This window comes from Oncorhynchus mykiss, chromosome 24 (assembly GCF_013265735.2).
Source record: "Oncorhynchus mykiss isolate Arlee chromosome 24, USDA_OmykA_1.1, whole genome shotgun sequence".
NCBI lineage: Eukaryota > Metazoa > Chordata > Actinopteri > Salmoniformes > Salmonidae > Oncorhynchus > Oncorhynchus mykiss.
The window spans coordinates 26819354-26834960 of NC_048588.1; the positions used below are offsets into that span (position 1 = coordinate 26819354).

The window sequence follows — 15607 nt, forward strand, 5'->3', positions numbered from 1 at the left end:
TCCAAGGGGTAGGTTTAACAGAGCAAATGAAATGTCACCATGCTATATCACTCATATCATCAATGATGCTATTTAGGCCTGTATACTATTTCCAAAGTCATCAACTATTGTCTCAATTCAACCCAGGATTCAACTAAAAATAGAGTACATACTGTAGGTCTGAGGTTTCAATCTCTGGTGGATATCAAATGTAATTTAGTGATATTGAATTGTTTGGTTATCAACACAACCAAATATCAACATTTGAAGGTGCTATATCTTCTACTTAGTTCAATCTGTGCCACTGACTTTGAATTCCAGTTTGTCTACAAATGTAATAATTGATATGTTGGATTCATGTCTCCATCTCAACAAAACATCTGTGTTAAAGAATAGAACTAAATCAAACATGAATTTAAAGTGCATTTAAACTTTAGTTTGATTTGATTTAGTGATAACACATTGAAATTCAACTAACTTTTGGCAGTCTTTTTGAGTGGGTGAATGTATAGATTGTAATCTCATTGATCAACGTCTCAAACAAATATGACCCAATTATCCACTTTGAAATGATGTGGTGTGCCCAGTGGGATAACATTCACTGACTGATACTGGTTGGGTTGGAAATTGCAAGGTTCACTCCTTCCCCCTTCACTCCCCTGATTGGAGTATAGCTACTTTGATCATGTTCCTGAGAAATTGATTGTGTGTGTGTTTTGTAGGTGTACTGTTCAGTATTGAGGTAACTTCTACGTTCTTTGCGGTGAGGAATTACTGGAGAGGGTTCTTCGCTGCCACTTTCAGTGCCTTCATCTTCAGAGTCCTGGCCGTGTGGAATAGAGACGAGGGTAAGACCGGTCTACATGTATACTGATCAAAAATATCAACGGAACATGTAAAGTGTTGGTTTCATGAGCTGAAATAAAAGATCACCGACATTTTCGATACACACAAAAAGATTATTTCTCTCAAATTTGGTGCACAAATTTGTTTTACGTCCCTGTTAGTGAACTTTTCTCTTTTGCCAAGTTAATCCATCCACCTGACAGGTGTGGAATATCAAGAAGCTGATTTAACAGCATGATCATTACAGCCACCTGGACAGCTGATGAAACTGTGGGTTTGCACAACTGAAGCAATTTCTGCACAAACTGTTTCAGGGAAGCTCATCTGCATGCTTGACGTCCTCACCAGGGTCTTGACCTGTGCAGTTCGATATCATAACTGACTTCAATGGGCAATTGCTCACCTTCAATGGCCACTGGCACTCTAGAGAAGTGTGCTCTTCATGCATGAATCCCAGTTTCAATTTTACCAGACAGATTGCATTGAATGGGCAAGCAGTTTGTTGATGTCAACGTTGTGAACAGAGTGCCCCATGTTGGTGGTGGGGTTATGGTATGGGCAGGCATAAGTTACGGACAAGGAACACAATGTGCATTCAAGTTGGCATCGTTAAAATGCAAGAGATACTGTGACGAGCTCCTTAGGCCCATTGTTGTGCCATTACTCCGCCGCCATCACCTCATGTTTCAGCATGATAAAGCATGGCCCCATGTGGAAAGGATCTGTACATAATTCCTGGATGCTGAAAATGTCCCAGTTCTTCCATGGCCTGCATATTCACCAGATATGTCACCAATTGGGCATGTTTGGGATGCTCTGGATCAACATGTACGACAGCATGTTCCAGTTCCCACCAATATCCAGCAACTTCACACAGTCATTGATGAGAAGTAGGACAACATTCCACAATCAACAGCCTGATCAACTCTATGCGAAGGAGATGTCGTGCTGCATGAGGAAAATGGTGGTCACACCAGATACTGACTGGTTTTCTGATCCACGCACCCACCTTTTTTTAAGGTGTCTGTGACAAACAGATACATATCTGTGTTCCCAGTCATGTGAAATCTATAGCTTAGGGCCTAATGAATGTATTTCAATTGACTGATTTCCTTATATGAACTGAAACTCAGTAAAAATCTTTGAAAATGTTGCATGTTGCGTAAACCTTTTTGGTGTAAATGGGTCACTCCACCAATTCAGTGCCTTTTTGAGATGTTAAAATAACTTTTAATTTCACCTCATTTTAACATTCTGTCATAAAGGTCACATGTTCAACTTCATAAAAAAACTAGTTTTCCCATCTCAGGAGGTTAAATGAAAAATGAGTAAATTAAGTGCCTATAAAGTGTCAAATAAATAAATAAATAAAGTAACAGGGTTGTTGTTAAATCGGGCATAAATCCCCTTGTGATATTGTGTGCAAGCGTCACAAAATAGTTCTACCCTGTCTATCTATGGGTAACAGGTTGTCGTGTTATGTTCGACCTGCTAGGTTTCCCACCACAAAACACCAGAAAATGACCAAAAAGAGTACAACCAGCTGACCTGCTTTTACTCCAAGGTTTGACTATTGGATATGAAATGTTTCCGTTCACGATACAGGTTGGACATTCAAATGAGGCACAGACGTAAATGAATAACATTAAATAACTAATCATGTTCAGAACTGAATTTGTCAAAGCAACAGTATAATTAGGGCTTTACAATGATGGTGGAAATTGAGACATTTCGGGGTTAAGTGGGTTCAAATCTTCCAAGAAGTCAGTGGGTGCACGGAGGGACATATCAAAATGCTGTTTTGGCCCTTTAGCAAGCCTTTATTCATATTAAAAATCAGATTTATAGAATTATCCATGTGGTCTATATTACAGGGCACTTCATTAAATATAACAGGCTTTTAAAATTCAATATTGGTACACAATTTCTACTTAAATATTCAAGAGACGTAAATGGCACTCATTTCGTGGAATGACCAATATGCTCTATTGCCCCAATCAAACATTGAGGTAAGGTCTGTACTGTGTATATAGCCCCTTAAAAACATTTTGATAATGATGAATCACACTCTATTTCTTTCTCCATCCCTCCCTCCTACACAGAGACCATCACAGCTCTGTTTAAAACCCGTTTCCGTCTGGACTTCCCCTTTGACCTCCAGGAGCTCCCAGCCTTCGCTGTCATTGGGTGAGTCTAAGTTGTCCTCAATTAGCCAGTGAGCTCTCTGTTGCCTCTGTTAGCCAGTGAGCTCTCTGTTGCCTCTGTTAGCCAGTGAGCTCTCTGTTGCCTCTGTTAGCCAGTGAGCTCTTTGTTGCCTCAGTTAGCCAGTGAGCTCTCTGTTGCCTCTGTTAGCCAGTGAAAGCTGGAGTACAGGAGGATAGCCTCCTGACGTTAGTCACCTAACATGGATAATTCAGCCAGTGAGGTGGTGCATTTAGGACGTCTTATTTTAGCTTGCTGTTACCGTAGTAGCGTAGCCTCCGGGCTTACCACAGAACTGAATTAGACCAGAGCCTCTCAGGGGAGAGGGAGTGGGAGAGAGAGGGGGCTGCTGGGGAGATAGAGGGGAGCTCCTCGTTCTCTCTATCTCTCTATTTCCATCTCAGATGAAAGAACAGCCCTGTGCTTAACTCTGCGTGGGCTCCCAAAGAGAAGAAAATCCCCCCCTTTTTTTCTCCTTTTTGTCTGGAGGATGTCCTCCCACTTGGGATCTGAGCAGAACATAATCGAACAAAACACTGCTTCCAGAGAACAGCAGTCTTATCACACTTTTAGAGAGAGTTTGTGTGTCTGTATGCCCCTGTATGTGTTTATTTCAGTACTCTCTCCCTCTCAGATGTCTTATGGGGAAAATCGGTCAGTGTTTCAGTTAACTCGGACATCGCAAGAGCGGGGGAAGTTTGTCGTCTCTGCTACATGCTAGCTGGGGCAAACCTTTGTATAGTACACCGCTTCTAGCCTCTGGATTTATGTTTCAAACTTTCACTGGTACCCATGTGGTGTTCTGAGAATATACACACACACATTCATACATACGTTTCAGACAATGGCTTTAAAACGTGTACAAATTATTCTACCTCATCTATTCATCATTTATTCAGGAGTATTTGACAGAATTAATTATGCAGGAACATGAATTTATGAGCATTCATATACTTGGCTGTAGCTGAGGGGGAACTTTGGAAAGTAGTTCTTAAAGGGCCTTGCTTGGTTCTGGTGGGTGGAGAAACTCAGTATCTCTCTCCTACTACCTCTTACACAAAGTGTACACATACTTGGTTCTTATTTAAAACACAAGCTTATATACATAAACCTGTAAACATTTCTCCAACTAATTTTCTGCTTTTAATCTCCCTGTCCCTCTTTTCTCCATTGCCCCCCTCCCTCTGCTTCCTCTCCTCTCTCAACCCTCCATCCTCTCCCCCTCCACAGTATTGCCAGTGGTTTTGGCGGGGCATTGTTTGTCTACCTGAACAGATTGATAGTCCAGTTCATCAGGAAACAGAAGACCATCAACAAGTTCCTCATGAAGAAGTAAGTCATGATGTCATCATCATCAGACAGCAACCCCTACTGGGTCCCAGAGAGTCCCTGTATCCTACTGTCACACACAGATAGATTATGCTGTGAAAGCAGCTCCTTTGATGCAGATCTCTCCACAGCAGAGATAAATGAAGACATTCATCTTGACAAGTGTTTATTAATGAATGGTGTTTACTCATCTCCCTACCAGACTGATGAATTAACAATCCTCAGACTTCTAAATTAATGTAATGTTCTGTATATCGCTCAGCCATGTGAAGGGTTTGTGGACAGTTTGGTTTTGAAGAATAAACAGTAATGACTAAACACCCTCTTGCCTCCTCCTTTCACCCTCCCTTTTTTCTCTTCTCTCCCCCTCCCCCTCCCTCCTATTCTACTCTCCCCTCACCCTCTCCCACGCACCCTCCCTCCCCCCTACTCTCTTCTCCCTCTCACCCTCCCTCTTTTCTCTTCTCACACTCCCTCCCTCTCTCCTACTCCCCTCTCACCCTCCCTCTTTTCTCTCTCCTCTTCTCTCAGGCGTCTGCTGTACCCAGCCCTGGTCACTCTGCTGGTGTCTACGTTAACCTTTCCCCCCGGCTTCGGACAGTTCATGGCAGGCAAGGTTAGTTCCTCTAAGCCACACCATGGCCGGTGGGGTCTGGTTATAATCTCACAGGAAAATCAGAGGGAGAGGAGAGTCAGGAGAGCGAGCCCCAGTCTCTCTAACGCCATTTCATTATTCCTTTCCTCCATCTCCAACCCTATTTCTCTCTGTAATGAGAGGGTGAGTCAGACTCTTGGTGTATTTCTGCCACAATAAGTTGTTGATTCCAAAATCACCCCCTAGCACCTACCCCATGGCACTTCATGTAGATTGGGATAGCACTAATGTAATAGCTTCTCCTTGCCCTCTGAAAGGAATAATTATTGCTGTGTTGCTTATACCTATCCAATCATATCTTTCATATCTGCTTCAATGCTTTGGGTAGGAGCTTGGGACCAATATGGGTTATATATATATATATATATATATATATATATATATATATATATATATATATATATATATATATATATATATATATATATATATATATATTGGCTACTTTGAAGAATCTCAAATGTAACATATATTTTCATTTGTTAAACACTGTTTTTCATACTACATGATTCCATATGTGTCATTTCATAGTTTTGATGTCTTCACTATTATTCTACAATGAAGAAAGTCAAAATAAAGAAAAACCCTTGAATGAGAAGATGTCTTGAAACTTGACTGGTACTATATATATATATATATATATATATATATATATATATATATATATATATATATATATATATATATATATATATATATATAGTACCAGTATACTATAGTATATATAGTACCATATATATATATATATATATATATATATATATATATATATATATATATATATATAGTACCAGTCAAGTTTCAAGACATCTTCTCATTCAAGGGTTTTTCTTTATTTTGACTTTCTTCATTGTAGAATAATAGTGAAGACATCAAAACTATGAAATGACACATATGGAATCATGTAGTATGAAAAACAGTGTTTAACAAATGAAAATATATGTTACATTTGAGATTCTTCAAAGTAGCCAACCTTTGCCTTGATGACGGCTGTGCACACTCTTGGCATTCTCAACCAAGTAACAGGTGTGCTAAGCTTGTAGCGTCATACCCAAGGCTGTAATCGTTTCCAAAGGTGCTTCAACAAAGTACTGAGTAAAGGGTCTGAATACTTACTTTTGAATTCGGGAGGTTACATACAATAAGGTTGGAGTCATTAAAACTTGTTTTCCAACCACTCCACAAGTTTCTTGTTAACAAACTATAGTTTTGTCAAGTCAGTTAGGACATCTACTTTGTGCATGATACAAGTCATTTTTCCAACAATTGTTTACAGATTATTTCACTTATAATTCACTGTATCACAATTCCTGTGGGTCAGACGTTTACATACACTAAGTTGACTGTGCCTTTAAACAGCTTGGGAAATATCAGAAAATTATGTAATGGCTATAAAAGCTTCTGATAGGCTAATTGACATCATTTGAGTAAATTGGAGGTGTAGCTGTATTTCAAGGCCTACCTTCAAACTCAGTGCCTCTTTGCTTGACATCATTGGTAAATCAAAAGAAATAAGCCAAGACCTCAGAAAAAAATTGTAGACCTCCACAAGTCTGGTTCATCCTTGGAAGCAATTTCCAAACACCTGAAGGTACCACGTTCATCTGTACAAACAATAGTACGCAAGTATAAACACCATGGGACTACGCAGCCGTCATACCACTCAGGAAGGAGACTCATTCTGTCTCCTAGAGGTGAACGTACTTTGCTGCGAAAAGTGCAAATCAATCCCAGAACAACAGCAAAGGATTGTATTTAATTGTATTTTTATTTATTTATCCGTTATATTACCAGGTAAGTTGACTGAGAACACGTTCTCATTTGCAGCAACGACATGGGGAATAGTGACAGGGGAGAGGAGGGGGATGAATGAGCCAATTGTAAACTGGGGATTATTAGGTGACCGTGATGGTTTGAGGGCCAGATTGGGAATTTAGCCAGGACACCGGGGTTAACACCCCTACTCTTACGATAAGTGCCATGGGATCTTTAATGACCTCAGAGAGTCAGGACACCCGTTTAACGTCCCATACAAAAGACGGCACCCTACACAGGGCAGTGTCCCCAATCACTGCCCTGGGGCATTGGGATATTTTTTTTGACCAGAGGAAAGAGTGCCTCCTACTGGCCCTCCAACACTTCCAGCAGCATCTGGTGTCCTATCCAGGAACTGACCAGGACCAACCCTGCTTAGCTTCAGAAGCAAGCCAGCAGTGGTATGCAGGGTGGTATGTTGCTGGCAAAGATGCTGGAGGAAACAGGTACAAAAGTATCTACATACACAGTAAAACAAGTCCTATATCGACATAACCTGAAAGGCCGCCAAGCAAGGAAGAACCCACTGCTCCAAAACCGCCATAAAAAAGCCAAACTACGGTTTGCAACTGCACATGGGGACAAAGATCGTACTTTTTGGAGAAATGTCCTCTGGTCTGACGAAACAAAAATAAAACTGTTTGGCCATAATGACCATCGTTATGTTTGAAGGAAAAAGGGGGAGGCTTGCAAGCAGAAGAACACCATCCCAACCGTGAAGCACGGGGGTGGCAGCATCATGTTGTGGGGGTGCTTTGCTGCAGGAGGGACTGGTGCACTTCACAAAATAGATGGCATCATGAGGAGGAGATTTATGTGGATATATTGAAGCAACATCTCAAGACATCAGTCAGGAAGTTAAAGCTTGGTCGCAAATGGGTCTTCCAAATGGACAATGACCCCAAGCATACTTCCAAAGTTGTGGCAAAATGGCTTAAGGACAACAAAGTAAAGGTATTGCAGTGTCCGTCACAAAGCCCTGGCTTCAATCCTATAGAACATTTTTGGGCTGAACTGAAAAAGCGTGTGCGAGCAAGGAGGCCTTACAAACCTGACTCAGTTACACCAGCTCTGTCAGGAATGAATGGGCCAAAATTCACCCAACTTATTGTGGGAAGCATGTGGAAGGCTACCCGAAACGTTTGACCCAAGTTAAACAATTTAAAGGAAATGCTACCGAATACTAATTGAGTGTATGTAAACTTCTGACCCACTGGGAATGTGATTAAATAAATAGTTCTCTCTACTATTATTCTGACATTTCACGTTCTTAAAACAAAGTGATGATCCTAACTGACCTAAGAGGGAATTTTTACTAGGATTAAATGTCAGGAATTGTGAAACTGAGTTTAAGTGTATTTGGCCAAGGTGTATGTAACTTCCGACTTCAACTGTATGTACAGTGCCTTGCGAAAGTATTCGGCCCCCTTGAACTTTGCGACCTTTTGCCACATTTCAGGCTTCAAACATAAAGATATAAAACTGTATTTTTTTGTGAAGAATCAACAACAAGTGGGACACAATCATGAAGTGGAACGACATTTATTGGATATTTCAAACTTTTTTAACAAATCAAAAACTGAAAAATTGGGCGTGCAAAATTATTCAGCCCCCTTAAGTTAATACTTTGTAGCGCCGCCTTTTGCTGCGATTACAGCTGTAAGTCGCTTGGGGTATGTCTCTATCAGTTTTGCACATCGAGAGACTGACATTTTTTCCCATTCCTCCTTGCAAAACAGCTCGAGCTCAGTGAGGTTGGATGGAGAGCATTTGTGAACAGCAGTTTTCAGTTCTTTCCACAGATTCTCGATTGGATTCAGGTCTGGACTTTGACTTGGCCATTCTAACACCTGGATATGTTTATTTTTGAACCATTCCATTGTAGATTTTGCTTTATGTTTTGGATCATTGTCTTGTTGGAAGACAAATCTCCGTCCCAGTCTCAGGTCTTTTGCAGACTCCATCAGGTTTTCTTCCAGAATGGTCCTGTATTTGGCTCCATCCATCTTCCCATCAATTTTAACCATCTTCCCTGTCCCTGCTGAAGAAAAGCAGGCCCAAACCATGATGCTGCCACCACCATGTTTGACAGTGGGGATGGTGTGTTCAACTGTGTTGCTTGTACGCCAAACATAACGTTTTGCATTGTTGCCAAAAAGTTCAATTTTGGTTTCATCTGACCAGAGCACCTTCTTCCACATGTTTGGTGTGTCTCCCAGGTGGCTTGTGGCAAACTTTAAACGACACTTTTTATGGATATCTTTAAGAAATGGCTTTCTTCTTGCCACTCTTCCATAAAGGCCAGATTTGTGCAATATACGACTGATTGTTGTCCTATGGACAGAGTCTCCCATCTCAGCTGTAGATCTCTGCAGTTCATCCAGAGTGATCATGGGCCTCTTGGCTGCATCTCTGATCAGTCTTCTCCTTGTATGAGCTGAAAGTTTAGAGGGACGGCCAGGTCCTGGTAGATTTGCAGTGGTCTGATACTCCTTCCATTTCAATATTATCGCTTGCACAGTGCTCCTTGGGATGTTTAAAGCTTAGGAAATCTTTTTGTATCCAAATCCGGCTTTAAACTTCTTCACAACAGTATCTCGGACCTGCCTGGTGTGTTCCTTGTTCTTCATGATGCTCTCTGCGCTTTTGACGGACCTCTGAGACTATCACAGTGCAGGTGCATTTATACGGAGACTTGATTACACACAGGTGGATTGTATTTATCATCATTAGTCATTTAGGTCAACATTGGATCATTCAGAGATCCTCACTGAACTTCTGGAGAGAGTTTGCTGCACTGAAAGTAAAGGGGCTGCATAATTTTGCACGCCCAATTTTTCAGTTTTTGATTTGTTAAAAAAGTTTGAAATATCCAATAAATGTCGTTCCACTTCATGATTGTGTCCCACTTGTTGTTGATTCTTCACAAAAAAATACAGTTTTATATCTTTATGTTTGAAGCCTGAAATGTGGCAAAAGGTCGCAAAGTTCAAGGGGGGCGAATACTTTCGCAAGGCACTGTAAATGTGATCTTGTGATACATTTGCAAAATTTTCTAAAACCAATTTAGAAAAAAAACATCATTATGGGATATTGTGTGTAGGTTGAGGGTCAGAAAACAATTTGATTCATTTTAGAATAGGGCTGTAACATTACAAAATGTTGAAAAGGTGAAGGGGTCTGAATACTTTCCGAATGCACTGTAATGTCACTTCCTGTTTCCCCCATGCAGCTTACCCAGAAGGAGTCTTTGGTGACGTTGCTAGATAACCGGACATGGGCCAAGCAGGGCATAGCCGAGGGGTTTGACTACATCGGCAACTCCCAGGCCTGGAATCACACCCAGGTCAACGTCTTTGTTACCCTCGTCCTCTTCATCGTCATGAAGGTAGGCACACCATCATCGACTTTGTTTTCATCTCTCCTCTTCTTTATAATCACCAGTTCTTTTTTAATTCCCTGTTACTTTTCTCCTTCCCTACTACATGTGGCGTGTCTCAATAGTCTGAAGTAACGTCCTTCCCACTGACATGACAGGTGAAGGTAATAGGACAGGATCCTGTCTAGTCATTTTAATGGAAGGAGTAGAGGCTGTTGTAGAGTATTGAGTCCCAGCCCAGTGGTGTATGAGGGCTAGGCTTGTGGCGTATTGAAACCCAGCCCAGTGTATTGAGGGCAGGTGAAGCAGCATGTTATTTACCTTGTTGGGATTTGATTAGGTTTTTATGTAACCTTTGTTTATCCAGGTTGTTCCATCTAGCATCTCAAATGAAATGTCCCCTTTTAAAAAGAGAACCGCAGAACTGCTGTTGTAAATCTTGTTTGCTCGCTGCGTCGTGTGTATGTGAGAGAGAGAGAGAGGAAATAGGCTGTGTGTCGAGCAAACCAAGTGTGTAATGCAGTTAAAGCCCCTGGATAGCGAGGAACCACAGAGGGATGGAGAGAGACAAAAGTGTGTGGGTGTGGAGAGGGACTGCGGGGAGTGCTAGAGCAGTAAAGTTATATAAGCGTTAGATATTGAGTGTGATGATCTTGCTGTAATAGAAGAGAAATACTCTATACACTCTCTTTCTCTCCTTTGGTTTCTTGCTCATCCTAGCTCTCTTTTTTTGCCTTTTGTCTCTCTCCCAAAATCAGAAAAGAAAACGTCATTATACTTTGTGGAACAGTGAGACCAATCTACTCTACTTTATATTAATCTACTCCACTCGAACCAATTCTCTTTCTCTCTTTCTCTCTCTCCACTTCACCCCTGTCCCTCGTCCTGTCTCTCATTGATGGTGTGTGTCCATCTTCTCCTCTCCATCCTCTTCTTTCTCATCCTGATATCAGACACCTTTACTGTCCCCCCTCTGACGGTGCTGTCCCCCCCCCCCCCCCTTCCTTCAAGGTCACTCCCAAGGGTGTAACTCGGTCATTCTAACTTTCTGTGTGTGTGTGTGGCCCGCTACTGTATATGGGACAGTATTTCTGCTCTATTTTTTGACGTTGTCACTAACTTTGTGTGTGTGCCCACTGCCCTCAATAGAGGGAGTATTTTTGGCCTTACATGCATATGTAGTCAACTTCACATAGTTGCTGTTTTACAGAACTTAGACGCACACACACGCACGCACACGCACACACACTAACTCGGGCACACACAAAGCGTCTGCTGGGATGATGTCTAGTTTCATTGTGTAATTTAAAGAGCCCAGAATTGTAGTTTCTCCCACGCTATGCAATTGGCCCAAGCTTTTATTAGACAGTTCAATGGATAGATTTTCTCCTCTATGATATTCCCTATAGCAGACTGACCGTTTTTAGCTAGCACACTGCATTAAGACAATGTTTTGACTCCTATAGTTCTACTCCAGCCCTCTGTTGGACGGTGGTGGCAGCCCAGTAATTGGAGTGGGAATAGGAGTAGGGCCCTTGGAGGCCCCTGGGGGGCCAGGTGATAGACTGTCCTCTGGTTCTAACACACACACACACCCTTCTGATGACTGACACGTTAAATGGAGTATAAATGTCCCTGCTACTGCGTCAGAACTTTTCCCCTTGACCCCGCTTTCCTCCCCATCCCTCTCCCTCCTCTTTCTCCTTCTCTCTTTCTGTCAGTCATTTCTCCCTCTTTTTTATTCTGCTACATCTGTTTCCCTCTGATTCCCCTATTTCTTTTTTCCGTCCATCTCCTCTACTCCCTCGGCTCTCTTATTTCCCTTCCTTTTCTCTTCAGTCCTGTTTTTCACCTTCTTTATCTCCCTATCGCACATCTAGCACTCCCACCCCTCTCTGTGGGATAAAATGAACTGTCAATGACGGTTCAGCTGACGTCTTGTTCACATACGGTATGGGAATGCTGGAGCATGTGTGAGCCCTCAGGAAGAAGTGTGTGTGTTCTCCAGCTCTGCCTGGCTCCCTATAAACCTTATAAACCGCTCCATTACCATAGAAACCTCAATCTCGCTTTTACAGGAGATGAAACTTTTTACCTGTGGCCCTGTGTGGCTTTTACTTTTACTGTGTGTCTGTGCATTTGCCTGAGCAAGATAAGTGGCAGAGGAGAACAGCGTTGGAGACCTGGAGGAAGCAAGAGTCAAAAGAAACTAGGAATAGTGACGTATGAAGGAGGAATAGGAGATGACTATAGCTGCTATGCGGTAGAATGTTACAGGAAGGATGTTGATAGGGTGGATGTTACAGGAAGGATGTTGATAGGGTGGATGTTTCTGTTGTTTTGCAGTGATTACATCAGCTATTTTATGACCACCTTCTGTGGTAATTCTGTAAAGGTTATTGGTTCTGGCACAGAAGGTCAGTATTCAGGGATTCTGTGACTTGGGATAACGTTGTGTGTTTGCGTGTGTGTGATTGCGCGTGTTTGGTAGTTGAAGTCCCCTCTTGCAGCATCCCAAGGTTCCCCTGGTCTGAAAGTCCTATCTGAGGTATAGTAGGTGATATTCTACAGTGCTCGGAGGCCATGACGATACAGTAATAATGAAGCCGTATGTCTGCTCATACCTGCGTGAGTCAGCAAGAGCATTGCTTAGGCAACTCCGTGACCGGAAGGAAAGAACCCAGGGTGACTGTCACTGGGCAGGAAGTCAACGTCACCACTGCCAGTCACCATGGGAATAGCTGCCCTGCCTGCTGCCACTGAAGGGGAAGTGATGTCATTACACGCTGCCAACATTATTTGCGTCTCACCTGTGTGTGTGTGTGCGCCCGCGTGTGTTCCTGTAAGACAGAGGAGACTAATTACTAGAGAAGTAGAGCTTACCACGTCGAAATAATAATGTTATATCAAACATGGCAGTCGACAGAAACCAAGCCAGGTCTCCTCTCTTCTCATTAGAGAGAGAGGAACGGGGGGCTATAGAGGAACGGGGGGGGGGGGGGGGGCTAGAGGGGAACGTGGGGGGCTAGAGAGGAACGGGGGGGGCTAGAGCAGAGCGGGGGGGCTAGAGCGGAACGGGGGGGGCTAGAGAGGAACGGGGGGGCTAGAGGGGAACGGGGGGGCTAGAGAGGAACGGGGGGGGGCTAGAGAGGAACGGGGGGGCTAGAGAGGAACTGGGGGGGCTAGAGGGGAACGGGGGGGCTAGAGGGGAACGGGGGGGCTAGAGGGGAACGGGGGGGCTAGAGAGGAACGGGGGGGCTAGAGCGGAACGGGGGGGCTAGAGCGGAACGGGGGGGCTAGGAGGAGGGTGGGAAGGAGGTGAAAAAGGATGGTGTCGGAAGAGTTGTGTTACTGTTAGGTAAGAATATTCATTTCTTGGGAACCCTGTAACCTTAAACTGAATAAGTAGATTGACTTACAGGTAGGTCATCTGTGGACTGTCTGCTCTGTAATGCTGTGTGTGTCTTATAGAAGTAACACAAATACACACTCACAGACACTCTTTATTTTGTTAATTTCTTTTGCTCTACCATTCTCTACACACACACACACACACACACACACACACACACACACTCCGTTCATACCTCTGTAATAACCTTAAGCCAATGTTATGAGTTTCCAGATTCCTTAAACCCCTCTCCCTTGTTAAGGTGTGCCTAGCCAGACCAGGTGTTTTCGTGGAGCACCTTTTAGAGAAGTTACATTGGCGTTCTTGCCAACTATTGATCAGAACATTTTCCATCATGGTGCATGGTAATTCAAATCAAATTGTATTTGTCACATGCGTCGAATACAACAGGTGTTAACAATCACTCAAAGGTGCAGAGCTAAGAGCCCCACGAGCAAAGTTGGGTCTCAGCTTTTATTGAAAAGTACAACCTCCTTATCTGTTGCAGATGTGTGGAAACAATGGGTGGGCACATGGTGCAAAGAGATGATAATCACTAGTTTCATAACTATCTGCTGACACCGGGTATAGTCTGAATGATTAGATCATGATACTGCTAATCATGCTATTCTCTGTTCCATTGGGATCCTGTCGATACTTAGTAACAGGATGTCACACACTGTGGTTTCACCCAGTCTTATGACTAGAACAGACAAGGAAGGTCTGTATCAGCAGAGAAACACAGAATAGTTTGTATTTTTCCACCACACAATTTTTTGGGCCTTCCTCTGACACCGCCTAGTATATAGCTCCTGGATGGCAGGACGCTTGACTGCAGGGATGTACTGGGCTGTATGCACTACCCTCTATAGTGCCTTATTGTCGGATGCTGAGCAGTTGCCATACAATGTGGTAATGCTACTGGTGAGGATGCTCTCTGGTGCAGCTGTGGAACTTTTTGAGGATCTAGGGATCCATGCCAAATATTTTCTCCTAAGGTGGAATAGGCGTTGTCTTTAACTCTTCACGACTGTCTTGGTATGTTTGGAACATGGTAGTTTGTTGGTGATGAGGACACCAAGGACCTTAACTCTCAACCCGCTCCACTACAGCACCGTTGATGTGAATGGGGGTGTTTTTGGCCCTCCTTTTCCTGTAGTCCATGATCAGCTCCTTTGTCTTGCTCACGTTGAGGGTTAGGTTGTTGTCCTGGCACAACACTGCCAGGTCTCTGACCTCCCTATAGGCTGTCTCATCGTTGTCGGTGATCAGGCCTACCACAGTTGTCATCATCAAACTTAATGATGGTGTTGGAATCGTGCTTGGCCATGCAGTTATTATTTGTCACATACACATGGTTAGCAGATGTTAATGCGAGTGTAGCGAAATGCTTGTGCTTCTAGTTCCGACAATGCAGTAAAAACCAACAAGTAATCTAGCTAACAATTCCAAAACTACTACCTTATAGACACAAGTGTAAGGGGATAAAGAATATGTACATAAAGATATATGAATGAGTGATGGTACAGAGCGGCATAGGCAAGATACAGTAGATGGTATTGAGTGCAGTATATCCATATGAGATGAGTATGTAAACAAAGTGGCATAGTTAAAGTGGCTAGTGATACATGTATTACATAAAGATGCAGTAGATGATATAGAGTACAGTATATACGTATACATATGAGATGAATAATGTAGGGTATGTAAACATTATATTAGGTAGCATTGTTTAAAGTGGCTAGTGATATACAGTGCCTTGCGAAAGTATTCGGCCCCCTTGAACTTTGCGACCTTTTGCCACATTTCAGGCTTCAAACATAAAGATATAAAACTGTATTTTTTTGTGAAGAATCAACAACAATGGGACACAATCATGAAGTGGAACGACATTTATTGAATATTTCAAACTTTTTTAACAAATCAAAAACTGAAACATTGGGCGTGCAAAATTATTCAGCCCCTTTAAGTTAATACTTTGTAGCGCCACCTTTTGCTGCGATTACAGCTG

The 15607-nt window shown here is 42.6% G+C and overlaps 1 protein-coding gene across 2 annotated transcripts in view; it reads left to right on the forward strand.

Moving 5' to 3' along the window:
• LOC110504090 (chloride channel protein 2) overlaps positions 1–15607 on the forward strand; it is a 198402-nt gene that overhangs the window by 130423 nt on the left and 52372 nt on the right. For both annotated transcript variants that reach the window (XM_036961146.1, XM_036961147.1), the window contains exons 8-12: positions 702–827; positions 2928–3012; positions 4258–4359; positions 4888–4972; positions 10059–10214. In XM_036961146.1, coding sequence (XP_036817041.1) covers positions 702–827; positions 2928–3012; positions 4258–4359; positions 4888–4972; positions 10059–10214 — 554 coding nt within the window. The remainder of the gene's footprint in view (positions 1–701; positions 828–2927; positions 3013–4257; positions 4360–4887; positions 4973–10058; positions 10215–15607) is intronic.